Consider the following 27,408-nt stretch of genomic DNA (forward strand, 5'->3'; position numbering starts at 1 on the left):
ATATTTCAAGAATATATCTTTTGATATATCTCAAATCCAAGATTGAAACTGTAGTGGAAGAAATATTTAAAGAGCTGAGTGAGAAATTATAGAGAAGCCAAGGACAGCTTCAAGAAGGTAATGATGAATAGCACAATGTTCGACCCCATTGGAAGGTTTCTTGAGAGGGTGAGATTAGTCCCCACTTATGGATCATTAAAGACTCTGAAATTGGGCAGGAATTTGGACTGGCTGTAGCACTTCTGGCACCTTCCAAGAAAAGAATGAAGCTCCTATTTTTGTTGTTGTTAACAGCCCTCATATGAGAATAGCAAGTTGCAAAGTATAGTTAACACTTGAACAATGTGGGGTATAGGGCACAGTTGAAAATCTGCATATAAATTTTAACTCCCCCCAAACTATACCAATAGCCTACTGTTGACCAAAACCCTTACCAATAACATAAAAAAACTAACACATATTTTGTATGTTATATGTATTATATACTGTATCCTTACAATAAAGTAAGCTATGGAAAAGAAAATATTATTAAGAAAATCACAAAGAAGAGAAAATACATTTACAATCTTGTACTGTAAAAAATCCATGTAGAAGTGTATTGTGTTCAAACCTGTGTTATTTAAGGGTCAACTATACTCATGACTATTACCTCAATTATTCCTCACAAAAGCCTTGTGAGGTAAGCATGATTATACTACTAAGGAAACAGCAGTTTAACAAAGTGAGTAGGCTGCTTAGAAGTTATTAGACAGTAGACCAGGGCCCAGGCCTGGATTGTTCTTTGTTCCTTCCTCTGATGCTAGCACTTAAATTTGATTTCTGTAGTGGAGTTTTTAGGTGAATCAACATTAAAATTATATTAAGTTTTTTTCTGTACTAGAGGTTTTAGGCTGAAGTGATATTATTAAAATTACATCCTTTTGAAAAATATTTATTGAGTATAAATAAATGTCCTATACATTAAATATCAAGAAATAGTCATTATTGATTACAAGTCAGGCTGTAATACTGAGGGAACCACAGAGTCAAAATATCCACTCATGATACAGTAGTGATAATTCATTCCAGTATCAGACATAGTAATGATTTACTCACAAGACACAACAAAACCCATCAAAAAAGGCTATCACTTTAACCAACCTATAATACCACAATAGAAAATAGTTTTGAATCATAGAATGAACAGTCCCAATAATCTTATCTTTGTCTTATCAATTTGTCAGGTCAATTTGAGATTGTGGAGTTATACGATCTTAGAATTTCAAGATTCCATTTCCTTGGTTTTATTTCAAATTATTATTAATAAATGAAAACAAGTCATACATAGTCACTGATACTTGTAAGTAAGTTAGTCTTTCATAAGAGAAAGGAAATAAAAATTTAGTATGAAGAAAGCATCCCCCAAACAATGAATCTCTTTACAGAAAAAAATGAAAGAGCAATATAATTAAACTTTCCTTTGAAGAAAGGAAAGAAACCTAAATCTGTTATGGTAAATTTGGAAAGATAAATATTTCCTAGTCCCACAATATGTGTTTATTTTACATGATGTACTTGAATGACACAAGTCTATGAAGCAGGGATCTGTGGCAATCCAAATTCATCCACCAGGACTCCATCCTGTGAAAAGAAAGCAATGTTCAGTGCCACTGTTTTTCAACTGATAAAACAAATGACTACAAATATTTAGTAGTCAAAACTCATTTCTGAGTGTTTAACCAATGAACATAAAAATCCCCGAGAAGATGAGAAGGCATTTTCATGAAAGGTAAAGGGGGACGTGATAAACCAAGAAAAGACTGGAAAAGCTCAAAATGGGTGGTTGTTTGCAGGGTAAAAGAAGAGTGAGAGAAACAGACACTTAAGAGTAAACCTGGGCGGGGGGTGGTGCCTGGGTGGCTCAATTGGTTGAGCAGCTGCCTTTGGCTCAGGTCATGATCCCAGGGTCCTGGGATCAGGTCTTGCATCGGGCTCCCTGCTCAGCGGGGAGCCTGCTTCTCCCTCTGCCTGCCACTCCCCCTGCTTGTGCTCTCTCTCAAATAAATAAAATCTTAAAAAAAAAAAAAAAAAGAGTTAACCTAGGAAGGGGAAGTAGGAGCTGGGAACGTCTGGGAGGAAAGGCTGAGGGGTTAGTCCCTGCCTCCAGATTCCCATTTTTCACTCTGATTCCTAAAGTGAACCACTACCTTCTGCAGCTTCCCAGTCCTTAAAGGAGCAGTGCCCTAGGACAGGCAGTTACTTCCACATTGTACTTTAGTAAAAACTTATAGGCAGTGATACCACTATCAATTAAGAAACTATACCTCAACAGCACATTTAACTCAGGAATCTGTGACAAATAGAAGATGGAAACAGATGCTACAGGGTATTGACAAGGTGAGTTGTGGTAGGTAGCATTAATAAAAATTATTTCAGGTAGGGGCGCCTGGGTGGCTCAATCGTTGAGCGCATCTGCCTTCGGCTCAGGTCATGATCCCAGGGTCCTGGGATCAAGCCCCGCATAAGGTTCCCTGCTCCACAGGAGGCCTGCTTCTCCCTCTCCCACTCCCCTTACTTGTGTTCCCTCTCTCGCTGTCTCTCTGTCAAATAAATAAATAAAATCTTTTTTTTTTTTTAAGATTTTATTTATTTATTTGAGAGAGAGAATGAGACAGAGAGAGAGAGCATGAGATGGGGGAGGATGAGGGAGAAGCAGACTCCCCGCTAAGCAGGGAGCCTGATGCGGGACTTGATCCCGGGACTCCAGGATCATGACCTGAGCCGAAGGCAGTCGCTTAACCAACTGAGCCACCAGGCGCCCAATAAATAAAATCTTAAAAAAAAAATTATTTCAGGTATGCTCAAAAAAACCATCCTGTGTGCCTGGAACCTTGAAATGGTCAGAGGCAGGGGTGGTGAGGTGGGGTAGAATGGGCAGTAGAGAAAGGTAAGATTACCCTAGACTCAAGGAGGAAAGGAGGGGTACAGTAGGGGAAGATGCACATTCATAGAAATTAGCTAGAAGGACCTGAGAAACTACCTACTCCCTACCTTTCGCTCCCTACATTTCATAGGTGGGAAAAACTGATGAAGTTCAGACAGAAAACAAGGATTTCTAATTTGCTCCAAGTTGGGGTGCCTGGGTGGCTCAGATGGATGCTGAGCATCTGACTCTTGGTTACGGCTCAGGTCATGATCTCAGGGTTGTCCAGCTCTGCGCTGAGGGGGAGTCAGCTTTGGGATTCTCTCTTTCTGCACCCCCACCCTACTCTCTCTCTCAAATAAATAAATCTTTTTTTTTTCTTTATTTGCTCCAAGTCATAGAGTGAATAAAGGCAGAGCTGAGGAGATTGACTCTCACTCAAGGGTTCTGCACACTCAATGTGCACGTTGGGAGATAATGCAAACACAGGATAAATGGCAATAGAAAAAAAATGACATTTACACGAGGAACTAAGATAGAGTGAACAGGATTTCATAAGTAACAAAATTTTATCTGTTTATAATAATGACAACCATGTGGCTTTGGATAGGGCTTTCAGTTCGCCATACAAGATCTAACTTGGTCTATACAACAATTATGTGAGATAATTACAATTATCTGCATGTTAAAGATACAAGGAACAGAAAAGTTCAAAACAGTTAAGTGATTTGCCAAGTCTCACAGTCAGTTAGTGGCGGGGCTGAGACTTAAACCCAGGTATCCTGATTCTTTACCTTGTTAAGTGAGAATCTTTCTATATTAAGTCTTATACTTAAATTATTAATCTTTATTAAAAAAAAATCCACCCTACAATTAAGCAGTGTGTATGGAGGACAGAACTTTCTTTCATGCTGTTGCCCAGCAGGGTTCATGCATGTGTTAGTGATACTTTTCCAGGAAATGCTATCTAAAACCTATAAATGGAACCTAGTACAAGTTCATACAAATTGTTAATGTAGAAAAATACTCCTGGGCCTCCATGACACAATGTACACAGCCTGTCCACAGTTTAATATTAGCAAGGGGTCCCAAAATAATGACTGAGACAATCTTTCCTTGTTCTAACTTAAGGACTACCTTGTAGATTCCCAAACTGGTGATTAAGCATAAAACCTTTACATTTTGCATAGCTAACAGAAAGAGAAAAAGCTTTCACCTTATTCTTTGTGTCAGTGGGAACACCTTCTGGAATTGCAGGTACAGATGCTGCTTCATCCAAGTAAGAGCTGTCTTCGTCGGCCAGAAGCTCATCACCCAGTGCATCCAACTCTGATATTGAAAAAGTCAACATTTCACTAAAATTTACACAAGAAAATTGGCAGCTAATGTTAAGAAAGTTAGATAAATTATTTGTTATAAGACAAAAATTTTAAAACAAAGAGAAAAGGATTATTAATTTTTATTTTCAAAATAAAAGATGACCATTATAAGAAACTTTCAAGGGAACTGATGTGGTAAAATCTATGAAAAACAAAAACCAAACTAAAACAAACAAAACAACCATTCCCCACAGGTTTACAAGGTCCTAGTCTTCATGAGAAGAGTCTAGAGCTATCGCTTGGCCAATTCAAATTAGAAAATTTGGATAATAACAAATATACAGAATTTTCTCTCATTTATTGATGAACTTGAAAGAAGGCAGTGAAAGAAAGCAAGAGATTGTTATATACTGATGATCATCACATGAAATCAGGCTTTAAAAACAAGTCTACAGTAAAGTGAGTTGGAAATGACCAAGAGAAATGACAATAGCAGGTAGAGATTCATCAGGGGAAACTCAGGATAGGAAATAAAGAAATTAATGTTTTAAGTATACAATATAGTGATTCAACAATTCTATACATTACCTAGTGCTCATCACGGATAAGTGCACTCTTAATCCCCTCCCCACCCCTCTAGCACTTTGTTCTCTATAGTTAAGACTGTTTTTTCATCTTTTTCTTTGTTTCTTAAATTCCACATATAAGTGAAATCATCATGGTATTTGTCTTTCTCTGTGGGACTTAATTCACTTAGGATTATATCCTCTAGATCCAACCATGTTGTTGCAAATGGCAAGATTTCATTCTTTTTATGGCCAAGTAATATTCCACTATGTATATATATACCACATCTTCTTTACCAATTCATTTATGGATGGACACTTGGGCTGCTTCCATATCTTGGCTATTAAAAACAATGCTGCAATAGACATAGGGGTGTATGTATTTTTTCAAATTAGTGTTTTCGTTTTCTTCAGGTAAAGATTCCTCTCCCTGAGACCACTTAACAACCCCTCCCGTTTTTTTCCTGCTAACCCCTACTCATCCTTCAGGACCCATGCCTGTCTCCACTCCCAAGTAGGTTACATTCCCCAGCTATGCGCTCCACAGTACCCCATACTTCTCCTTCCCAACAGTTTGTGTTCTTGCTATTAATTATTTGAAACAAGCAGTTTCTTACACCTGGCTAGAGAAGCTTCATGAATGCAGGGACCGTATCCGCTTTCTTCAACGTTAAACCCCCAGCATCTAACACAGTACCTGGCATATGGCAGATGCACACTAAGTACTTGCCAGTGACTATTTCTTGATCTGCTTTGCTGTTCTGAGGGAGAGGACTCCAATAATAGGGAGAACAAAATCCAAAGAAAAATGGCAGGGAAAGGCAATAATTAGATACCAAGTACCAGGTCAGCAGAGACCTTTGCCCCAACTTTCCTCTGTAGCTTGTCCTTCCCAGAGTTGTTGGTGGAGGATGCAAATCTGACATGCCTGCCTCACAAGCTCTTTGCCCAGAGACTGTACCATAAACTAACTCTCACAGAACCCTCGCAGGAATTTTCTCTAGCATTTGGGAAAAGGTACCAGGAAATCACCCATTTCAGACTCTAAAACTTTTTCTTTCCTAATTGCTTTTCCCACAACATACCTGCTTCCAGGTCATCTTCATCTAATTCTGGGGTACCATAACTACGGCTCAGCGCTTCTTGGATTTCACTGGCATCTTCCATCATATCTTCTAGCTGGTCTTGTAAGTCCTTACAGAAATACATATGACAGCTTTCATTCATTTCTTACTATTTTCCTCTAACCACCCCCCACCCTATTCTCTCCCCTGAATCTTAGAACAAGCAATTTAAAAAAAGATAATGTACATAAAATGCCAAGCACATACCAGTTCTCAACAATTGTTAGTTTCCTTCCCTTACCCCAGTCCTTGCCTAGTGATTGTTTTTAGTCAACAACTGAGCAGGTGCTCCTCTGAAGGATGGGTCTGAATAACTCCTGAATGCCCCTTCCAATTAAAAGTATAAGAGAGCCTTAGAGGGGAGGGGATGGGGAGATGGGTTAGCCTGGTGATGGGTATTAAAGAGGGCACATACTGCATGGAGCACTGGGTGTTATACGCAAACAATGAATCATGGAACACTGTATCAAAAACTAATGATATAATGTATGGTGATTAACATAACATAATAATAAAAAAATAATAAAGCAAAAAAAAAAGTATAAGAGAGCTTAATGAACATCTAAAAACCACAAAACTGAAGATTCCCCTAAAAGTAACTGTGAATGCCAATGACCCACATAATCCTCCTTTTTGGTAATAAAATATAAACTCAAAAATAAAGAAGAATTAAATTGGGGCACCTGGCTGGCTCAAAGAGCATGCGACTCTTGATCTTGGGGTCGTGGGTTTGAAGACCACCCTAGGTATAGAGATTACTACAAAAATAGAAATAAACTTAAAAAAAAAAGAATTAAATTGGTGACCTTGCATTGAATTTAAGGTGCCTCATGGAAATCCAAAGTCTTATTGCAAGAACAGATGCCCATCAGCTCTCTGTCATTACAGAAAGTTTACCTAAAACATTAAATCCAGCAACATCTACACTATCAACATTTTCCTAGTTTATGGAGAAAATCAGGTAATAGAGACAAGCAAATTAGTCTTTTTTTTTTTAAGTTTTATTATTTATTTATTTATTAAAAGATTTAATTTATTTATTTGAGAGCGAGAATGAGAGACAGAGAGCATGAGAGGGGGGAGGGTCAGAGGGAGAAGCAGACTCCCTGCTGAGCAGGGAGCCTGATGTGGGACAAAATATGGAACGCTTCACGAATTTACATGTCATCTTTGTGCAGGGGCCATGCTAATCTTTGTATTGTTCCAATTTTAGTATATGTGCTGCCAAAGTGAGCATGCAAATTAGTCTTCTTAAGTCAGCTAAAGACTGACTACACTGTGTAGGGAAGAAAAACAGTAGTGCAAACAACTGGGTGATACAAAAAGTTCTACTAGGCCCACCCTGGATGGAGAAACAGAAATGGAATCAGGACAGGCTTGATATCTGAAACCAGGCTGGTGAAAATAATTGACTGAGAGCGTAAGTCATCTGTGAATGATCTACCCATGATTGACTGGAAGACTACAAGGCCAGAAATAATGTAAAACCAATCTGAGAAGTGCTACAGCATAATATAGGGGAGCTAGTATAATGGTTAGGAGCACAGACTCTGGAATCAGACATATAAAAGCTCGAATTTTGCCTTACTTAATGAGAAAGTCTCTAAGCCATAATTTTCTCATCTGCAAAATGAGATTATTAATGGCCATACCTCAGAGGGTTTTGTAAGGTTTTACTGCAATAATACATGTAAAACACTAAGCACTTAATACTACATATCTTCCACTGTGTTAAGGATATGCAGAGAGGGGCCGCTGGGTGGCTCAGTCGGGGAAGCATCTGCTTTTGGCTCAGGTCATGATCCTGAAGTCCTGGGATCGAGCCCCGCATCGGGCTCCCTGCTCAGCGGGGAGTCTGCTTCTCCCTCTCCCTCTACAGTTCCCCCTCTGCTTATGCTCTCTCATGCTCTCTCGCTCATGCTCTCTCTCTCAAATAAATAAAAAAAATCTTACAAAAAAAAAAAAGGATATGCAGAGTAACAATGTGCTCGTCATAGACTTAAATTTCCACAGAAAGGGAACAGACTATTGTTGATAATGCAGAAAGTCCAAATTGGCACCATTTATCCTTCAGAATATTTAGAACAATGCAAAACATTTGAGAACTCCTCCGGGCCCCCAAAGTGGAGGTTTGTTTTTCCATTTAAAGGTGAAGAAGACAACACAGAGAGTAAAATGAAAAACACTTTAAAAAAAAGAAAACATTAAGCTTTTCTGTATTTTCAGTGCCCAAATACCACACTGTATGTATGTGACATTCCGCTGTACAGAGAAGCACTGGCTGAAACAAAAACTAAAAGAGAGTGAAAACACAGAGTAAGCTAATCAAGTCAAGTTTCTGCCGTGAATCATATATCAAGACAAGTCTCCCCAAATCATTTATGGATAGGATTCCTTGAAATAGACTCTATGAAAGACACACACACACACACACAATCATCACACAAAGAACTAACGGGTTCAATATTGGATAAACAACACAAAAGTAATATAAACAAATACAAGCACTAGACCTGATGTGCAGAAACTGAAAAAATAGGAAGGCTAGAAACAGAGAACATAGGCAAAATGAGTTATAAAACAATGAAAATGTTTTATGAAGTATTTTAGGAAAACAAATGATTCAAAATAGATAGCCCAACTGACAACAGACACAGACAGACACAGAGGCCAAAAGGGAGAGAAAGAAGCTCTCCACCTGCCATATGGGCAAATCTACGAGGAGACAGGAAAAGGATAATTAGATAGGGAACCAGACAGACAACTGCAGATAAAAGATGGAGAGACGTACAAAACCCCCAGAAAGACCACAATTTCTGTTTTGACATTAAATAGCTCTAATTAAAACATAAGGAACCCTATAAACAGAAAACAAAATTCAGTTTCATTATATTACTAAATAGTATTGTACAAATAAGACAAATATACTTGGAACATTTTCTCAGTCAATGTCCTGGAAGATGGTACTGAGCTTAACTCCCTGTGAGCAGAGACTGGTGCAGGATTAGAGAGACAGCCACGGGCAGTCCAAGGAGGGGTGCTCAAGAAAAGTCAGATGGGAGGAATGTCCTCACTTGTACTAAAGATCCACACTCCTGGAGAATACTCTTCAGAGGCAGTAAAATGCCAGGAAGATAGTAAATAACCAACAAATATGGCTTGAATCAGGCAGGACTGCTTTAGCTTTAATAGTTTCTTGTTCATTTGTTCATCATCCATCAAAAACTTTCTGAACACCAACTATGGCCAGGCATTGTTCAAGGTCTAACAGTGAACAAAATCAAGTCCCTGCCCTCATAGAAAGAGACATTCTACTGGGGGTTGGGGGGAGGGTGGAGTGGTGTGATAAAGTCAGGAATACCACCATACTGGCAGAAAGGCCTCTTTCCTCTGACCAGTCACCGCTCACTCCCTCTGCTATCTCTGCTTGCCATCTGGGCTGTTCACCTGACAGAGGTGAGAGGAGCCAAGTGCTTAGGGTTCACCTCCCAGCTAAAGCACGATCTCAAAAGACATGTTAATTTTAAGAATCTAATGACATTATTATTAAATATATAAAGAGAATTACTAGAAAAGGGAACCAGCTCTACTCCAGGAACTGTGTCAAACACCTGACATATACATCCTCATTTAACACTCGTGACAATCCTGGGAGATGGGTCACAACATCACTACTTTACAATTCAGGAAACAGACTCAAAATCATTTAGTGAGTTAGAAGTAACGGGAAACTGGCGGCTTATTTACTGCGTGTCTGTTATGTGCCAGGTATTGTGTGCACAGACACACCAGCTCATTTATTTCATCCTCACCATAACCATATACGGCATTAGGATCCTTGTGTTAACAAGGAATCAGAGTCATTTGGTATCCTTTCCCAAAGCTACTCTATTAGTAAATGGCAAGCTCAAGATTGAATCAGTCTTCTGTGTTCTTTCCATCACATACACATTCATTTGGATTCTTTCCAAAACTAGTGTACATTCTTTTTTTTTTTTTTTAAAGATTTTATTTATTTACTTGAGAGAGAGAATGAGACAGAGAGAGAGAGCACGAGATGGGAGAGGGTCAGAGGGAGAAGCAGGCTTCCCGCCGAGCAGGGAGCCCGATGCGGGACTCGATCCAGGGACTCCAGGATCATGACCTGAGCCGAAGGCAGTCGCTTAACCAACTGAGCCACCCAGGCGCCCCACTAGTGTACATTCTTGCAGAAACCAGTACACATCTCACCTCAATCTGGTCGATTTTCACTTGCTTGTATGCTTTCTTCATTTCCTTTACTCCCAGTTTCATAGCATCAACCTAAAAAAAGATAAGAGAGAACACAATGTCTTAAGAAGCCATGTTGGTGAAATTGTCTTTTAAATACTATGGGAGAAGAACAAGAGAGTAAAAAAATAAAATCAAATCATGGGAAAAGGTGCTATGGAAATACCGTGGTCTTGGTGTCCTTCAATGACTGGATGGTGTAATTGGCTTGTTCCATGTTAAATGACTGTTGGGCAAGATTGTCCCGCTGCTGCTCATACCTTTTTAGAATCAATTAAGAAGGGTAAATGTGAGCCAGACAGAAATCCTCAGGGAGAAAGTATCTCCAACATTAAATAGGAATTTTCTTTAAAAAATTAAATACACAGAAAAACTGGCAAAAGCAATGTAATCCCTCTAATACAAATATCATCTGATGTACCCCTCCAGTCTTTTGTCTTTGTATCTTAGTTACGAGACTATTTTCCACTTCATATTATAGCCTTTGCTGTTTTCTATGTTACTACATACTCTTAATGTCTTTATGATGTTTCAAATGATTTCCTATGATAAATCCCCGAAAGTAGAATTCTTGGGGCAAAGGGTAGGACGATTTTTAAGGCTCTTCATACATATAACTAAACTGGTTTTCAGTAGACCGAACTTCTTGAGGATAGGTATTATTTTTTATTAATCTTATATCCATAATTAAGTAATTCACCGGGCCTGATGTAATACCTGGTGCTCAAAAAATTTTTTTTAAGATTTTATTTATTTATTTGACAGAGAGAGAGACAGCGAGAGAGGGAACACAAGCAGGGGGAGTGGAAGAGGGAGAAGCAGGCTCCCCGCTGAGCAGGGAGCCCAGTGCGGGGCTTGATCCCAGGACTCTGGGATCACGACCTGAGCCGAAGGCAGATGCCCAAGGACTGAGCCACCCAGGTGCCCTCCAAAATACTTTTTTTAAAATAAAGTTTTATATCAAAGTATAATACTACCTCAAAGACTTATGTCCCTATGGTCTTTATACAATATTTGGAAACCGTCTAACTATCCAACCAGAAGAAAATTGGTCAATTCATGGTGTAGGCAAATGGTGGTAGAATTATCACCACCCCATTAAAGTTTCCAAAGAATGTATAAAAGGGAAAAAAAATGTATAAAAGGAGAGAAATGCTCATGATATAATGTGAAGTGGAAAGGGACAACCTATATTTACACAATTTTTCTTCTAAAAAGCTATATGCACAGATTCCATGCATGCACAAGCAGAGAAAAGAAACTAAGAAATCAGCATTCTAAAAATGGTTATTTCTGGTAGTAGGAATCTAGGTAAATGTTCTTTTCTTCTGTTCATGTTTATGTATTTTCCTAGCGTCTATGATGAATATACATTCCTTTTGTTAAAAAAAGTTACTTAAAAACTGCAGTGCTACCTACTAAGAAGGAACAGTTTTACCATGCTCTCACAACTATCATTTTTTCCCCCCAATTTTGTCTAATTTAAAAGGAGGAAGGTGGTATCTGATAAAAAGACATTTTATTTTATTTTTTAAATTTTTATTGTTGTTGATCACCATAGATTACATCATTAGTTTTTTTTTTTTTTAAGATTTTATTTATTTATTCATGAGAGACAGAGACAGAGAGAGAGAGGCAGAGGGAGAAGCAGGCTCCCAAGGAGCAGGAAGCCCGATGCGGGACTCGATCCCAGGACCCTGAGATCATGACCTGAGCCGAAGGCAGACGCTTAACCATCTGAGCCACCCAGGCGCCCTACATCATTAGTTTTTGATGTACTCTTCCATGATTCATTGTTTGTGTTGATAAAAAGACATTTTAAAAATAAAAATAGAGATATCAACAACATTTCTGGTTCCTTATAAGCTGCTTATATCTGACCCCTACAACCCTGCAGAAGGTCTCATCAGCTGGACAGCCCACAGGGGTAAGCACCAACGATGCTATCTGGCTTCTGCTCAAACACTGAGACATAGTCACCTAAAATAAATTAAGGACCCTTAAATCTATTCTGGTTGGGTGGGAACAGGTATTCAGGATTCTCAATTTTACAAACAAAAAGGCATACTCTAATAAATAATGGGAGAACCTATAGATCTGGGCAGTCCAATACAGAAGCCACTAGCCACATATGGCTACTTGTTAAAAATTAAACACTTTTCAAGTGCTCAAGAGCCACACGTGGCTAAGAGCTACTGTACTGAACAGCACAGATACAGAACATCTTTATCATAGCAAAAAGTTCTGTTCAGATGGACAGTGCTGTAACAGATAGTGCTCAACATGCAGGGGGAGAAAAACCCAGCTCACCGGATATGTAAATGAAATTTGCAACGAAATCAAGAATGCTTATAAAATACTATGAAAAACTGAAGAATATAAGACCATTTCCCTTTCAGTTAAACCTGCTGGAGGAAAGGAGGTTACACTTATAACTTACATCCGCTTTTGCTTTAAAACCCTCAAGGCTTTCTGTTTGACCATATTCTGGGGAGAAAAACAGATTTTATTTAAAAGAAGTAGAAAGCACACATATAATAAAAGAAATCTCCCATATCTCGGACTTACATATCTACTTTCTTCTTCAAAGTCATAGACAGAGTGGCTCCTGGACTCTTCTTCACCTCCCAAGCATAGTCTTTAAGCCTCATCTTGTCTCTGTCTTTGAATCCCACATCTCAGGGTACTGAACTGCATTCTCTTTAGTGCATTGTCTCTCTATGGCCACCCATAATAGTGCCTATTTGTACATCCAGTTGCCTTAGGGAGATTCCCAACTTGGACTTCTTGCTATCCACTCAAACTCAACAGGCCCAAAATCCTCAACCTGCTCTCACCAATATTATTCACAATGGTCCCTCCAATCTCTCACTTGGTTAAGAACCTTTATATCAACCTTACATTTCCTCTCTGTCTCTTCATGCAGTCATCTTGTTACTGATTTTCAGAACTCACTTGCAAACTGATTTTCCTGTCATTTTCCTGACTGCCACCATGGTTTAGGCTTGCATCTCAAGTCTAGATGAGCTTTCCTGCCTCTGGTCATTCTTCATTCCATGCCATCCAACTAAGATGGCTGAGAAAAGCCTCTTGTCACTTCCCTTTCTATACTGTTCCATAAATCATTGTATTTGTCTCCTCCAGTGAAGAAGGAAAAGCAGATATTACTCACAGATGATGATAATATCTAACATTTATTATTTATGAATGTTTCTATGTACCAGACACAGTGCTAGGTAGGTCACATGAATTACCTCATTTAATCCTCATACTATAAAGTAGGTGTCATTCCCATTTTACAGATAGGGAAACTGAGGTTCAGTGACGCTAAGTAACTTAGTTCAAATAGTTAATAAGTTACAGAGATGGGGAAAAAAGAAGGTAGTTCTATATCCACAGTTCATGCACTTAAATATGGTAATCTCTGTTTCTACCTAATAGAAGAGGAAAATAAGGTATTAAGTGACTTTATGACAGTCACAGCTAGTAGATAGTGATGGTGTTATTAATAGAATGCTGGTCTCCATGCTGTTCTGAGACTGCCACCTTCTCAGCAGAATGTATTAATTCCCCTGTACATGCTTCTGGGCCAGTCATCAGCATCTTCTCTCCACCAGACTAAACCCCAGCCTTCCTCTCATATCAAGCTGCAAACCCTCCTCCCTGAAGGATACACCCTCACATGTTTTCTCCTTACCAGACTACTACTGGGCCCTACTTCCATAGGTGCTCAAATTAAGCTGTCGCAGCACATTCTGCAGCTGCCGCCTACCTTACCTTGGCAGGACCCTCTCTCATCTTCTTGATCTGATCCTTATACTTCACGAGCTCAGCATCCAGTCGAGAAATCTTCTTGTCAATGGATTCTGCCCTGCTGTCCACCTTGAGAAAACAGACATAGTTAGGACAATACACTTACATGAGAAGGGGCAGGAGAGGAAAGAAGGGTGGGAAAGTGGTTCCCAACCAGGGGGAGATTACTAGTCAGAAACACTGGGAGGCTTTTATAAACTATACTCCACCCCTCAGATTCTCCTATTCTAGGGCCCCTTTCAAGTGTGCTTGAGCAGAAAGAATTTGGAAATCACCGGGCTGAATCGACATTCTCCTACAATCAGAGACTAGTCAGGCTGGGGGCTCAACCAGGTGTGTGAAATGGGCTAGGGCTGTAAATCTAATGCTATTCGTTTAGATAGAGGGTGGTGGCTTAATGTGAGGGGCGAGTTCTGAATTTCCTGTTACTGAGATCCAGGATTGGGGTACGTATATGTTGACCTAGGATATCAAGTTGAGGATCCTGATGTGGGAGAGGGATGAAAAATAAAAGAGGGGAAAAGGGTCGGGCTGGACGAATGGGAAGGATGTGGGCCTATGGCTGGTTGGGGCAGGAGACGGAAAGAGCGAGTAAACACGGCAGCAAGCCTCAGAAGGGGTTGCGTGCAAGCAGGGTTAGGGGGTGCCTGGTGTGTGGCGTCAGGAATGACCTGGGTAACAGGAACGAAGGTGAGGTGGAGAGGGCCGAGGTGTCCGGAACCGAGAATGGAGGAGGAATGGAGGAGTAGGAGCCTGGAGCCGAGGGTGGGCGGGGTCGGGAGTGTCAGAGTCCCTGAGTCTAGTTATGCGTGGTCAAGTGCCCACCGTGCCAATGCAGTCAGTCAGGCTGGGCGGCGGAGCCTTGGGTTTCGCTTTCCCGAAGAATCGGTTCATCTTGGGCGGCCACGAAGAAAACCCAAACACGGAGCAAGACTAGAAACGGAAGCAGAGGCACCTCCGCCTCCTCCTTGACTTCCGGCCCCCTCCCGCGCAAGCGCAATGTGCCTATTGGAGTTACCCGATCCTTTTTCCGGATTTTCAGCGCGACCTTCCGGGGAAGGAGAGCTCCGGGAGGATGGAGGTGGCGGACAGTCAGCAGGGGCGTGGCCTCGGTGAAGGGCGTGGGGCGGGGTTCCAGTGAGTGGGCGGGGCCCTCGGTTGAGTGGGTGGGGCCGGGGCTGCTTCGGCGGAACACAGCGGGGCCAGAGCCAGGCCGGCTCTGAGGGGCGGGGCCGGTAGGCCGGGCGGGGCGGGGAAGGGCGGGGAAGTAGCCGGCCCTGGTTGCAAAGCGCTGAGCTCAGCGCCCACCGCTGGGTGGTCGACAAGCGCGGGTCTGGCGGAGCGCGGTGGCGCGGGGAGACCGCGAGGCGACCGGGGGCGGCTGGGTCCCCGGCGGCGCGGCCCTCGGCCTGGCCGGGAGCCGCGCCAGTCGGTGCCCCAGGCCGAGCGCGGTCCGCCTCCCTCTCAGCGATCATCAGTCAGGAGTGCGGCCAGCGGGCATGCCAGATCCACCAGGGGCGCCGCCGGCGGCGCTCGCAGGCCGCGGGTGAAGAAAGTGCAGCCTCGCTCGGCCCGGAGCGAAGAGGTGGCCCGGAACGAAGAGGTGGCTCGGAGCGAAGAGGTGGCCCGAAGTGAAGAGGTGGCCCAGAGCGAAGAGGTGGCCCTGAGCGAGGAGGTGGCCCGGAGCGAAGAGGTGGTCCAGAGCGAGGAAATGGCGGCAGCCGGGCTCATCGTGACCGTCACCCACAGTGAGCTCGGACGACCGGGTGGGCTCCGTGCCGGGTGGGCGCGGTGCGGGGCTACCAAAGTCCAGCGGGGGTCTGTGGGTTTGGGCACGAGTCCTCCAAAAGCAGGAGTTACAGTGTTGGTCCTGGCCGTCCGGAAGTGTGGGGTCTTGTTTGTGTTTGGGACCGGCTTTTGTTCGGGTCTTGTATCAGGACGCCTTTCCAGTGGCCAGTGTATTTTGACTCAGGCCATTTGTTTTATCCTCGATGTCCGTGCTTCATGTCGTCGTCCTGGTTGTGTGTGTTAGTGTGTGCCTGCGCGGTTATTGGGGGTCTTTGTATCAGGGTTGTATTTGGCCGTGTGGCGTATGACTGCTGTGTGTCTGGACACCTATGTGTGTGCCGAGCCTAAACTCATGTCCGTTGTTTGAGTGGGCCGTGGCTCCAAGCATACGCTCTGGGCACCCTTTGGGTCTGTCTACTGTTGGAGTTGACATCAATCTAAACAGTCAGTCCTCTCAAGAGCTGAGCCTATAAAGTCTCTTCAGGACTAGGGGAGACCCCAGGGCCTCAGAATCTCAAGACCAGTATTCTAGATCCTTCAGTTTTGAGTAACCTTGGGATGTCTCCTTTCTAGGCTTCTGGTTTCATCCCTGTGAAGTAGAGTTGGTGGCACCTGTCCCACTAACTCCATGTGGCTCTTGTGCAGGCTCAAGGCTTGGCATAAGCACTGGGCATGGGCTATCTCCTTACTGTCCACATACCTGTTAAAGAATTGACATTTCTGGTTCAAAAAGTTTTTTGCTGTGTGAGTTTACTCACCCGTTGTCTATTTACTGAGCACCAACCATGTATGTGCCCAGGCGTGCCCAGTGGGACAGACTTAGAGGAAAAAATAATCCCTTACTCATGACAGCAAAGGAGACAAGAACATTACAGAGTACAGGGCAGTTAGGCCACAGGAAGCAGATGGCTTCTGATGAAAAGCATGGCCTTAGGAATCAGATCTGAAGTCAAGTTGTGACTCCTCAGTTGAGTCTCCATAGGCAGGTCGTAACTGGACTGAACGTAGTTTGTTTATCTGTGAAACGGGGATTAATATAGGTGGTACCTATTTCATGGGGTTGTTCTGAGCCTCAGCAGACCTTTACGCATGTTAAGTGCTTAAAACGCTAGCTGATATCACTAAATTGTTAGTTATTATTAGAGAGGAAACAAAAATCCTCCAGACGGGTCACCAGACGAAGCTGGGAAGATGGGGGGGACAGGCTGTTTGGAGGAGGTGACAGATGAACTGGGCCTTGAAGGCTGGGTAAATAAATATAATAAAGTGTCAGTCTGTATTAGTTTATGTAAAAGAATTTTCTTCACTGAACACTCTTCTCTCTCCCCAGGCAATGAGAAGCACGATCTTCATATTACCCCACAGCAAGGCTGTAGTGAGCCAGTTGTCCAAGACCTGGCCCAGGTTGTTGAAGAGGCCACAGGAGTCCCACTGCCTTTTCAGAAACTTATATTTAAGGGTAGGCATTTCTCTTCCAGCTTTGAGTCCTTATGGCTAAAGGGCCTGTTTAAAACTACTTAACCTTACCTAATGATAACTCTTAGTTTTTAAACTGGGATAATTCTTATTTGCTTATTTATTCATCCATTCCTTTAGCACATTTTATTGAGGACCTACTACGTACAGGACACTTTTTTTTTTAAAGATTTTATTTATTTATTTGACAGAGGGAGGCACAGCAAGAGAGGGAACACAAACAGGGGGAGTGGGAGAGGGAGAAGCAGGCTTCCTGCGGAGCAGGGAGCCCGATGTGGGGCTTGATCCCAGGACCCTGAGATCATGACCTGAGCCAAAGGCAGATGCTTAACAACTGAGCCACCCAGGCACCCCTACAGGACACTTTCAAACACTTGGACAGGTATTAGAGTTCAAGTCCCATGAGGATGGCAGCAGTCTTACCATTTGTGGTGAAAGCACATGGGTAGTCTTCTGTGGCGAAGTTAGTTTAGATCCTCTTCCCATCGTATGTACAGATCAAACTCCCTACCACTTCTGCATAACTTGTATTGAAATTACTATTAAATAATTGTTTTCATAGTTGCTGAACATCTGATTTCTCTGTTAGAATAACTAACCCTTTGAGGGAAGATACTGCTGTGTCTAATGCTCAGCATAGTGCTGAGACAGAGATGTTGAGCAAACTTACCAGGGGCCTGGTTGTGGCAAGCCCAGTGGATGATGCTGATTTCTGCTAGGACCCACTCTTTCTTCCCATTCCCATGGGAACTCATTATCATGGTATCTGATGGGGCCAAATTTATCCCATTTGGTGCCAGTCAAAGGATTTCGTGAAGGAGGGGCGCCTGGGTGGCTCAATCAGTTAAGCGTCTGCCTTCGGCTCACATCATGGCCCGAGGGTCCTGGGATTGAGCCCTGTGTCTGGGCTCCCTGCTCAGTGGGGAGCCTGCTTCTCCCTCTCCCTCTGCTCCTCTTTCTGCTCATGCTCTCTATCTCTCAAATAAATAAAATCTTAAAAAAAAAAAAAAAAGAATTTAGTGATGGGAAGCATTTTTTATTTATATGTCATAGAGCAACTCCTTGTGTTTTCTTTTTAAAACTTTTATTATGGGGGCGCCTGGGTGGCTCAGTCATTAAGCGTCTGCCTTCAGCTTAGGTCCTGATCCCAGGGTCCTGGGATCGAGTCCCGCATCGGGCTCCCTGCTCCAAGGGAAGCCTGCTTCTCCCTCTCCCACTCCCCCTGCTTGTGTTCCCTCTCTTGCTGTGTCTCTCTCTGTCAAATAAGTAAATAAAATCTTTAAAAAAGAAACAACAGCTATTTTATTATGGAATTATAAAAGGCAGTAGAAGTCCATATTTCAAAATAGAGGAAAGCACAAAGAAGAAAATGTTCTCCTGGATAAAATCCCTCATTACATTTCAGCATATTTCTATCCATTTGTACAGGCATCCTGAAGTGTGGGTTTTTTTTTTTTTTAAAGATTTTATTTATTTATTTGATAGAGATAGAGAGAGAGAGAGCACAAGCAGGTGGACTGCCAAGCAGAGGGAGAGGGAGAAGCAGGCTCCCCGCTGAGGAAGGAGCCCGACGTGGGGCTCGATCCCAGGACCCTGGGATCATGACCTGAGCCGAAGGCAGCCGCTTAACCGACTGAGCCACCCAGGCGCCCCAGAAGTGTGGGTTTTTATTTGTGTGTCTGTGTGTGTGTTTAGTTGACGAAACTGAGATTATATTGACTATACAGTTTTTATAACATTTTTCTTATAAAACTGAGCCATCAGCATTTATTGGGGCATTGAAATTTCCTGAAAAAATTAGCTTTAATGCCTACAAAATCTTCTATTGTACTGATGTATAGTTAATTAGACCCCTGTTCCTAAATGTTTGTCCCTTTCTAGTTTCTCACTATCATGATTAAGGTTGCATTGAAGATTATTTTATAACACTTACTGTGCAGGCATATGTCCATTTGTTTGTTTGGGATAAAATCCAAGATGAAATTACTGGATCAAGACACCTTTGGAAAAGGTTATGCCAATTTATCCTCTTCTCATTAGTGAACACACTTGTCTATTTCCTGTAACCTTGCTGAAATCTGTTTTCAATGTTGTACAGTTGTTACCACTTGGCATAACTTCTCTTTTCAGGAAAATCTCTGAAGGAAATGGAGAAGCCATTGTCAGCACTCGGAATACAAAATGGTTGCCGAGTCATGTTAATTGGGAAAAAGGTAAATTGCTTTTTCTACCAGAATACCCCAGAATCAAATGACTAAGGTCTTTTATACATATTTCCATTTAGAAGGCCAAATTGGGAACCCAGATTCTACATTAGTGAAATAGCTCTCTCCAGACAGATGTAGTTCCATTTATTTGATGGGCTTGCCAGGTTTGTTATTCTCATGCCCTCCGGCTCCTATGGGTTATGACTTTTGCTCTGGGAATTATGAACAGTTATGCTACTTCAATAATGTAGCTCTTGTCTTGGTGGTGGATCTCAATCTGGTTAAAATGGTACCTGAGTCAGACCTTACTCATTTGGAGGGGATTTGCAAGAGAAACTTTTGTTAAAATAAGTCTGTAAATTTTTAAAATAAGTCCTCTGCAAATTTCATGAGTCTCTCTCCCTTTAAACACCCTTTCCACTAAAATCTTCCACAAGGGAAAGCCTTCTTTGGCTCAAAAGAAAGGTTCAGCCTAAAGAACCAAGGGAGGAAGGGGGCCTCGGAGGCTCAGTTGGTTAAGTATCTGCTTTCGGCTTGGGTCATGATCCCAGGGTCCTGGGATCGAGCCCCACGTCGGGCTCCCTGCTCGGCAGGAAGTCTGCTTCTCCCTCTTCCACTCCCCCTGCTTGTGTTTCCTCTCTCACTCTCTCTTTGTCAAATAAATAAATAAAATCTTAAAAAAAAAAAGAACCGAGGGAGGAAAAGAGCCAGTTGGTGAGGACAGTAGCCCCTGGGGTGATGAGAGAGGGTTATGGCCAGCCCTGCATTGTGACACAGTGAAATTGTTGGTTATAGGAAGTTTCCTTATTTTGAGTGAGGTGGCTTATTCAGAGTAGAGAGAGGGCAAAGATTAGCAATGTGGAGGCAAAGAAGATCTAGTCCAGCCGCAGAACAGCCAGGAGTCTGACACTCAGGATTTGGCCACAAAGAAGAATGTGAACAATTTTGGGTAGTATAAAAGCAGGAAACTGCTGGCCCTGACTACCTATTGTTTAGACGATAGAAGGGGAAATATTCTAAATTTCTTTCTTAAGGTTCAGGGAGAATAGTTCTGGGCAATGGGCAGAACCTAAGGGTTGAGTTTGAAGAAATTATAGAACCCCTAATTTGAGCTGTGGATGAAAAATTTTCACAGTAAGTGTTATAAAATAATCTTCAATGCAACCTTAATCATAATAGTGAGAAACTAGAAAGGGACAAACATTTAGGAACAGGGGTCTAATTAACTATACATCAGTACAATAGAAGATTTTGTAGGCATTAAAGCTAATTTTTTCACACCTGGGATGTGTGAAGCCAAGTCTCCGTTCCACCTCGTTTAGGCTGTGTGACCTTAGGTTACTTTACATTAAACCTCAGTTTCATCATCTAGAACACTACCTTCCTCACTGGGTTGTAGTAAGGCTTAAAACAATAGTCCAGATAAAATAGTTTTAGTGTAGTGGAGAGAATGCTCAACAAAAGTATTCATCATTGTTATCATCTTAATAAATGGGAGAGCTCAGTTGTGGGTGACACTTAGGAATTCATTTAAAAGAATGGTAGAATTCCACCTCTCTCACCATTCTGGACTCCTCGTAGGTGTTCACTGTCATCTGTTCCTCCTGGAGGCTTCAGTCTGGAGTCAGCCCCAGGCTCAGGTTGACTCTGGCACTTAGATTGGCTCCCAAGCTGTCTGGGTCCTTGCAGAATGTTTTCTTAGTATCTTCTCTTTAGTCTAGAGTTGTAGGTAGAAAACCTTCATGTGTAACCCTCCAGCTTGCTTTCCAAGAAGCAGCAGAGTTAAGGCTGTTTTTTCTAGGTGAGTGGTTTAGCCCAGTTGTGGTCAGATTTTTTTTTTCTTTCCAGTCAGAAGCTACTCTTCTTGGTGATTATTGACTTCATTTTATTCTTAAACATTTTAGAACAGTCCAGAGGAAGAGGTTGAACTAAAGAAATTGAAAGATTTGGAGAGATCTGTGGAGAAGATAGCTGACCATCTGGAAGAGTTGAATAAAGAGCTTACTGGAATCCAACAGGTCACTCTCTTTGGGGAGATACAAATGTGTGGTTGTGAGGGCAGGCTCTCTAGTCCGATTCCCTGGTCACGTCTTGGCTTTACCCTTTCTATTACTGTGGGCAAGTTTGCCTTGTCTCAAGTTCCACATCTGTAAAAAGGGAAAAATGATGGTACTTCCTCTTAGGGTTGGTGTGAGGATTAAATGATGCAGTTTGAGGGGCACCTGGGTGGCTCAGTCGGTAGAGCACGTGACTCTTGATCTCGGAGTCGTGAGTTCAAGCCCCACATTGGGCATAGAGCTTACCTAAAAAAAACAAACTAAAAACAAATGATGTAGTTTGAGTCTGATGCATATTAAGTGCTTTATAAGTGTTATTGTCATTGCCATTTTCTTTTTTTTTTTAAAGATTTTATTTATTTATTTGAGAGAGAGAATGAGAGAGAGAGAGCATGAGAGGGGGAGGGTCAGAGGGAGAAGCAGACTCCCTGCCGAGCAGAGAGCCGGATGCGGGACTCGATCCCGGGACTCCAGGATCATGACCTGAGCCGAAGGCAGTCGCTTAACCAACTGAGCCACCCAGGCGCCCATCGTTGCCATTTTCAAACCCCAGCCAGCATCTGTTTGTGCTCCTAGGAGAGCACCTGCCATGCCAGGGTCATGTATTGTCTGAAATAGAACAGGTAGCTTCTCTCAGGCCCAGCTGTTATAATGTGTTTAGCAAGACAAAGAACATTTTGTTGATGCATAAAAGGTCCAAGTTGAGCTTGATCTTAGCAGGGGGTCATCCTAGTCAATTCCTTGTATTAGAGAAGGAGTACTAAAACTAAGTAAGAGGGCACCTGCGTGGCTCAGTCCATTGAGTGGCTGCCTTCAGCTCAGGTCATGATCCTGGGGTCCTGGGATCGAGCCCCATGTCGGCTCCTTGCTCAGTGGGGAGACTTCTTCTCTCTTTCCCTGCCTGCCCTTTCTCCTGCTTGTGCTCTCTCTCTCTCTGCAAATGGATAGATGAAATCTTTAAAAAAACAAAAACAAAAAAATGCTGAGGATTGTGAACTAGCCTCAAACTACATATTTTTTCCCCCTCAGTTTATAATGTTAATAGATGTAGGTTTCTGTTTTAATTACAAAAGTAATACATGCCAATTGTATAACTTTTAGGCAAACATATGGGCACTAATACCTATAAGGCCCTGATTCAAAAGATAACTAATACTGAAGACTGGAATATGTTTTTGCATCTTAAAAAAGGTGATACAGTGTTGTGTACACTTTGTAAATTGTTCTTTTATAGGATAATAAAACTGAACATTTTCCTATGTCATTAAAAATGATCATACTTGGGGCACCTGTGTGGCTCAGTCGGTTAAACGTCTGCATCGGGCTCCCTGTTCAGTGGGGAGTCTGCTTCTACCTCTGCCCCTTCCCCTGCTCACGCTCACTCTCTCTCTCAAATAAAAATCTTTTTTTTTTAAGATTTTATTTATTTATTTGACAGAGAGAGACACAGCGAGAGAGGGAACAGAAACAGGGGGAGTGGGAGAGGGAGAAGCAGGCCTCCTATGGAACAGGGAGCCCGATGCTGGGCTCCATCCCAGGACCCTGGGATCACGACCTGAGTGGAAAGCAGACGCCTAATGACTGAGCCACCCAGGCGCCCCAAATAAATAAAATCTTTAAAAAAAGATCATAATTTTCAAAACTTACATGGTGTTGTAACATATATGAATGTATCATGGTTTATCTAACCAATTTTCTGTTGTTCATTATCTAATGTTATTTTACTGTTATGCATTAATACTTCTCTGGACATCCTTGGACATAAATCTTTTTTGACCATTTCTTTTTTTTTTTTTAAAGATTTTATTTATTTATTTGAGAGAGAGAGAATGAGAGAGAGCACATGAGAGGGAGGAGGGTCAGAGGGAGAAGCAGACTCCCTGCCGAGCAGGGAGCCCGATGCGGGACTCGATCCCAGGACTCCAGGATCATGACCTGAGCCGAAGGCAGTCGCTTAACCAACTGAGCCACCCAGGCGCCCCATCTTTTTTGACCATTTCTGATCATTTTTTTGGGGTAGAATAAATTCTTTGACTTGGAGTTGCTGGCTAATGTTTAAAGCTTTTACTACATGTGGTCAAATCTACATCTTCGATAAACATCCTCAGAGATCCCAGCTGTCCACCCATTGTCACCAGCTAACTGGTCTCTAGGCCAAGCGATGTGAATAAACAACAAGACAATTTAATAAAAACAATGTAAATGCTGCCATTTGTTAGCACATGTCTGTGTCAGGAATTATATTAAGAGTCTACTTATGTTCCTCTTTATTCTCATAGTAACCCTCTGGGGTGTGGGTATCATAATCTCCATTTTAAAAATGAGGACATTAAGGTTCAGATAAGTTAAGTAACTTGCTTAAGATCACAAGCCAGTAAATGGCAGTCAGAATTCATGCTTGGGCCTATTGGACTCTACACCCTGCGTTCTTGTGTGGCTATACTCTGGTGACTGGAGGCTTTGCCAGAGCCAGGCCCCAGGAGGCGTTAGCAGCCCCCGTGGGCCATGTGAGCTAGAGTGGCCTACAGCCTATTACAGTGCCTGGGGGGGCTCTCTTTTCTCCAAGAGATGAAGCTGTGGGTCTGAGGTCTGGCCCAACCTGTTGGGGGAATGTGGGCTTAGGGTGTGGCTACTTCATTAGTGCCTCAGCCTGGAGTTTTCTGTCAGCCTCAAGGAACTCTTGCAATAATGCATTATTCCTGCACAGGGTTTTCTGGCCAAGAATTTGCAAGCTGAAGCTCTCTGCAAACTTGATAGGAGAGTAAAAGCCACAACTGAGCAATTTATGAAGATCTTGGAAGAGATTGACACACTGGTAAGTAAATATTGAGCTGAGAAGAACTAGTTTCCTTTGACTATGTTTCAGTCATGTTCACTCAGTAATGCACTCTTATTGTCTGAGCATACTGAGGGCCTGCTATGTGCCAGACAGGTCTTTCTGGATACACAGAAAGACCAAGATAGTTCTGGATTTTTAGGCACTCACATCGCACCAACATAGGGCTTTTGTCATTTTTATTTATGTATGCTAAAAGCATGTAATCCTCACAAAGGTGGGACCCAAATGGACCATGATTTTATGGTTAGAGAAACACAGGGCTTCATGATACTCATGTGACTGATTATCTGATTATTACTGGGCTCATTACCTGTACAGAAGTCAGTCAGACCCAGCTCTTGTGAGACTGTTGAGAATCATTGACTCCCACGTTCCCTTTTACAGAATGGCGGTAATGATATTTCTAGCCGGCTGCCTCATTTTTTTTTTTTTTAAAGATTTTATTTATTTATTTTTGAGAGAGAGGGAACATGAGCGGGGGTGGGGGACAGAGGGAGAAGCAGACTCCTTGCTGAGCAGGGAGCCCCATGCAAGACTCCATCCCAGGACTCTGGGATCCCCAACCTGAGCCAAAGGCAGATGCTTAATGACTGAACCACCCAGGCCCTGATGCCTCATTTTTTTTTTTTAAGATTTTATTTATTCATTTGACAGAGAGAGAGACAGTGAGAGAGGGAACACAAGCGGGGGAGTGGGAGAGGGAGAAGCAGGCTTTCCGCTGAGCAGGGAGCCTGACATGGTGCTCGATCCCAGGACCCTGGGATCATGATCTGAGCTGAAGGCAGACGCTTAACAACTGAGCCACCCACTCTGCCTGGGATTCGGGGGGAGTGAGGGTAGTTGTAAAGAAGCACAGTGAGCTCATGGCATGGCCAGGGCATAGTATCTGTACATAGGAAATAGAGAAAGGACAAAGTCCATGTTACAGATCAGTTTCCATGGCGCAGACATGTTCTCCCATGAGAACAAAGGAGCTTTAATAGGGGTGAGAGCCATGGGAAGGGCCATGTAGGATACAGATCAAGGATACATTCCTGAACATGCACGTCTCATTCACTTTGGTGTACTATGGGTATTTTGTCATGTTGTTATGTCACTTTTATTGAGATTATTTATGTGTCAACTTATTCTTCCACAGATTCTGCCAGAAAATTTCAAGGACAGTAGACTGAAAAGGAAGGGTTTGGTGAAAAGGGTTCAGGTGAGTTGTGTGGTGAAGCATTACAAAGTTTAATGTGTTGGTGTGTGTGTTTATGTGTGCAGAGTAGGATAGGGTAGAGGTGTGATGTGTGATGTGGACTTTCTTTTGGTTGTTATTTCCTGAGCCCAGACCATAAGAGAAGAGCTCCTTTCATATCCCTGTAATTACATTTGAATGTAAGCTCATTGAGGAGGAAGGTGGCTAGAGAACAGTTATGATGGCCATGTTACACAATTCCAGGAGGCACTGTTCATGTGAACACTGTTCCCTGAACTTGTGCAGTACAGTGGCAAGGCTTCCTGTTCTCACCACCCTTCTGGGGGCTTGTCAGAAAGCCTGGTCCTACGCTGCCCTCTGTCTCTCTCCCCTTACCTGGGAGCCCAGGTTGGCTCCATCCCTCCACAGCCCGTTTTGAGTTGGTCACCCACGGGTTCCCCATAATGGCTAAGCAAAGAGCCTTGCATGGGCAGGGAGTGGCTGGCCCCAGATGGTCCCTCACTGCCCTGCATTCCTGTCTTAGGCATTCCTAGCTGAGTGTGACACGGTGGAGCAGAACATCTGCCAGGAGACAGAGCGGCTACAGTCCACGAACTTGGCCCTGGCCGAGTGAGGTGAGGCAGCGATAGGCGGGGCTGCCCTGAAGAACAGCGCCCCCAGCTCTGCCCTCTCTGGGACTGAAGTGACCTGATTTCTCCAGGGCTGCTGGGGACAACTGGCCACTTGCCAGTTTTCCTGCACTCCCCCTGTTCTCAGTGAACAAGTGTTGTCTGCAGTCCGCAGTGGAGCTCCTGTCTGTTTTCTCTTTCCGTCTCCATGCAGCTGTGCCGTCCAGCAGCCCACCCTGTCTGGAGGGGGCCTCCCCTGCCCATCTTCCCAGCTCTTTCGACCTTGGGGTGCTTTCCTCGGGCTGGCGAGACCTCTCATTAATGTTGGAGTAATTCTGGGTTTATAGGCCACCCCTGTCTTCAGATTCATGAGGCCTTTTTGCCCTTGTGATTCCGTAGCCTGTCGATGTAACCCAGAATCACCAGGAAGTTACAGCTAGTCAGGAATGTTGGGAGTGGCTCAGAACAGATGTTTGGCACACAGGATAGTCCAAGTATCCCTCGTTGTAACCGAATTCTGGAACAGGTGGCTGGGTGATTGGTTTACAGACCCTGACCTCATCTCCCAGTGACCCTGCCCAGCCACAGGCCATGAGATCTCAGAGGCCCATTCCTGGGGTGGGGCTTGTATTGATGCGTGGACTTCCTTGTCCTTAAGTAAATCTTTAGAAGGTTAGAACCTAGTGATGACTGAATCTCTGCTTGAAACCAGGTCACAAGTATGGCTTGGGGGTACAGAGAGAGGAACCACAGGGAGGCAGGTGATGAAGGCAACCATAAACTTCTAAGGCGTTCCTCAAAGGCATTTCTGTTCATTGTACCCTTCTGAGGTCAGTGTTTCCTTCAAGGCTGTTCCTATTTGTTTTGTGGCCCCCTCCACTGTTATTTTTTTTAAAAAGCCGTTTATGTACACGTCCGCAAGCAAAAGAATGTTTGAACTTTTTTTGATGAAATATGAGAAGCAAAAGCCTTCTGTGGTTCTAGCTGTAATTTGTGTTGAATAAAGTCAAGAGTGGCCCTGTATGCTAGAGCTCATAACCGGGTCAACTGCTATCACCCCATTTTTTTCACACAGTGCCCAGGAGACAGGCATCCAATAGGCCACTCTGAGGCCGACCTTATTTGGCAGAGAGGGAGTCACTGAAGCCCCAGGAACTTAGGCCTGTGCGGGTGTGACCTAGGACAGGGGAGGACACGTGGATGAGGCTCAGCCTAGTCTGGCCCACTTCCCACTTGAATCAG

At 43.0% G+C, this 27,408-nt stretch overlaps 2 protein-coding genes and 1 non-coding gene across 3 annotated transcripts; 1 reads left to right on the forward strand and 2 right to left on the reverse strand.

Annotated features, from left to right (window-relative positions):
- Positions 1–928: 928 nt before the first annotated feature.
- CHMP5 (charged multivesicular body protein 5) lies at positions 929–15,060 on the reverse strand. The gene is made up of 8 exons (XM_035016488.1): positions 14,819–15,060; positions 13,958–14,062; positions 12,621–12,667; positions 10,347–10,440; positions 10,142–10,213; positions 5,873–5,981; positions 4,119–4,231; positions 929–1,620 (listed from the first exon to the last, which is right to left on the reverse strand). Exons 1-8 carry the CDS (start codon positions 14,885–14,887, stop codon positions 1,570–1,572), a joined length of 660 nt encoding a protein of 219 aa, XP_034872379.1. The 5' UTR covers positions 14,888–15,060; the 3' UTR covers positions 929–1,569.
- LOC118018277 lies at positions 7,045–7,148 on the reverse strand. Its single transcript, XR_004681355.1, has one exon. It is a non-coding gene; the product is annotated as a U6 spliceosomal RNA (small nuclear RNA).
- On the forward strand, positions 14,993–27,189 carry BAG1 (BAG cochaperone 1). The gene is made up of 8 exons (XM_035016612.1): positions 14,993–15,084; positions 15,233–15,741; positions 17,112–17,240; positions 19,388–19,470; positions 21,369–21,482; positions 24,229–24,336; positions 25,499–25,561; positions 26,082–27,189. Exons 1-8 carry the CDS (start codon positions 14,993–14,995, stop codon positions 26,169–26,171), a joined length of 1,188 nt encoding a protein of 395 aa, XP_034872503.1. The 3' UTR covers positions 26,172–27,189.
- The last annotated feature ends 219 nt before the right edge of the window (positions 27,190–27,408 follow it).

Source organism: Mirounga leonina, unplaced genomic scaffold (assembly GCF_011800145.1).
Source record: "Mirounga leonina isolate KUSES-001 unplaced genomic scaffold, KU_Mleo_1.0 Mir_170, whole genome shotgun sequence".
Taxonomy (NCBI): domain Eukaryota; kingdom Metazoa; phylum Chordata; class Mammalia; order Carnivora; family Phocidae; genus Mirounga; species Mirounga leonina.

What these genes read in the sequence shown, in the direction of transcription:
- BAG1 (XM_035016612.1), top strand. Translation starts at nt 14,993, where the DNA reads ATGTGCCTATTGGAGTTACCCGATCCTTTTTCCGGATTTTCAGCGCGA. An exon ending in CATCGTGACCGTCACCCACA is followed by an intron (nt 15,742 to 17,111) that starts GTGAGCTCGGAC and finishes CTCTCTCCCCAG; the next exon opens with GCAATGAGAAGCACGATCTT. An exon ending in TCAGAAACTTATATTTAAGG is followed by an intron (nt 17,241 to 19,387) that starts GTAGGCATTTCT and finishes TTCTCTTTTCAG; the next exon opens with GAAAATCTCTGAAGGAAATG.
- CHMP5 (XM_035016488.1), bottom strand. Translation starts at nt 14,887, where the DNA reads ATGAACCGATTCTTCGGGAAAGCGAAACCCAAGGCTCCGCCGCCCAGC. An exon ending in TGAAGGACACCAAGACCACG is followed by an intron (nt 10,214 to 10,346) that starts GTATTTCCATAG and finishes ATCTTTTTTTAG; the next exon opens with GTTGATGCTATGAAACTGGG. An exon ending in TGAAAATCGACCAGATTGAG is followed by an intron (nt 5,982 to 10,141) that starts GTGAGATGTGTA and finishes TATTTCTGTAAG; the next exon opens with GACTTACAAGACCAGCTAGA.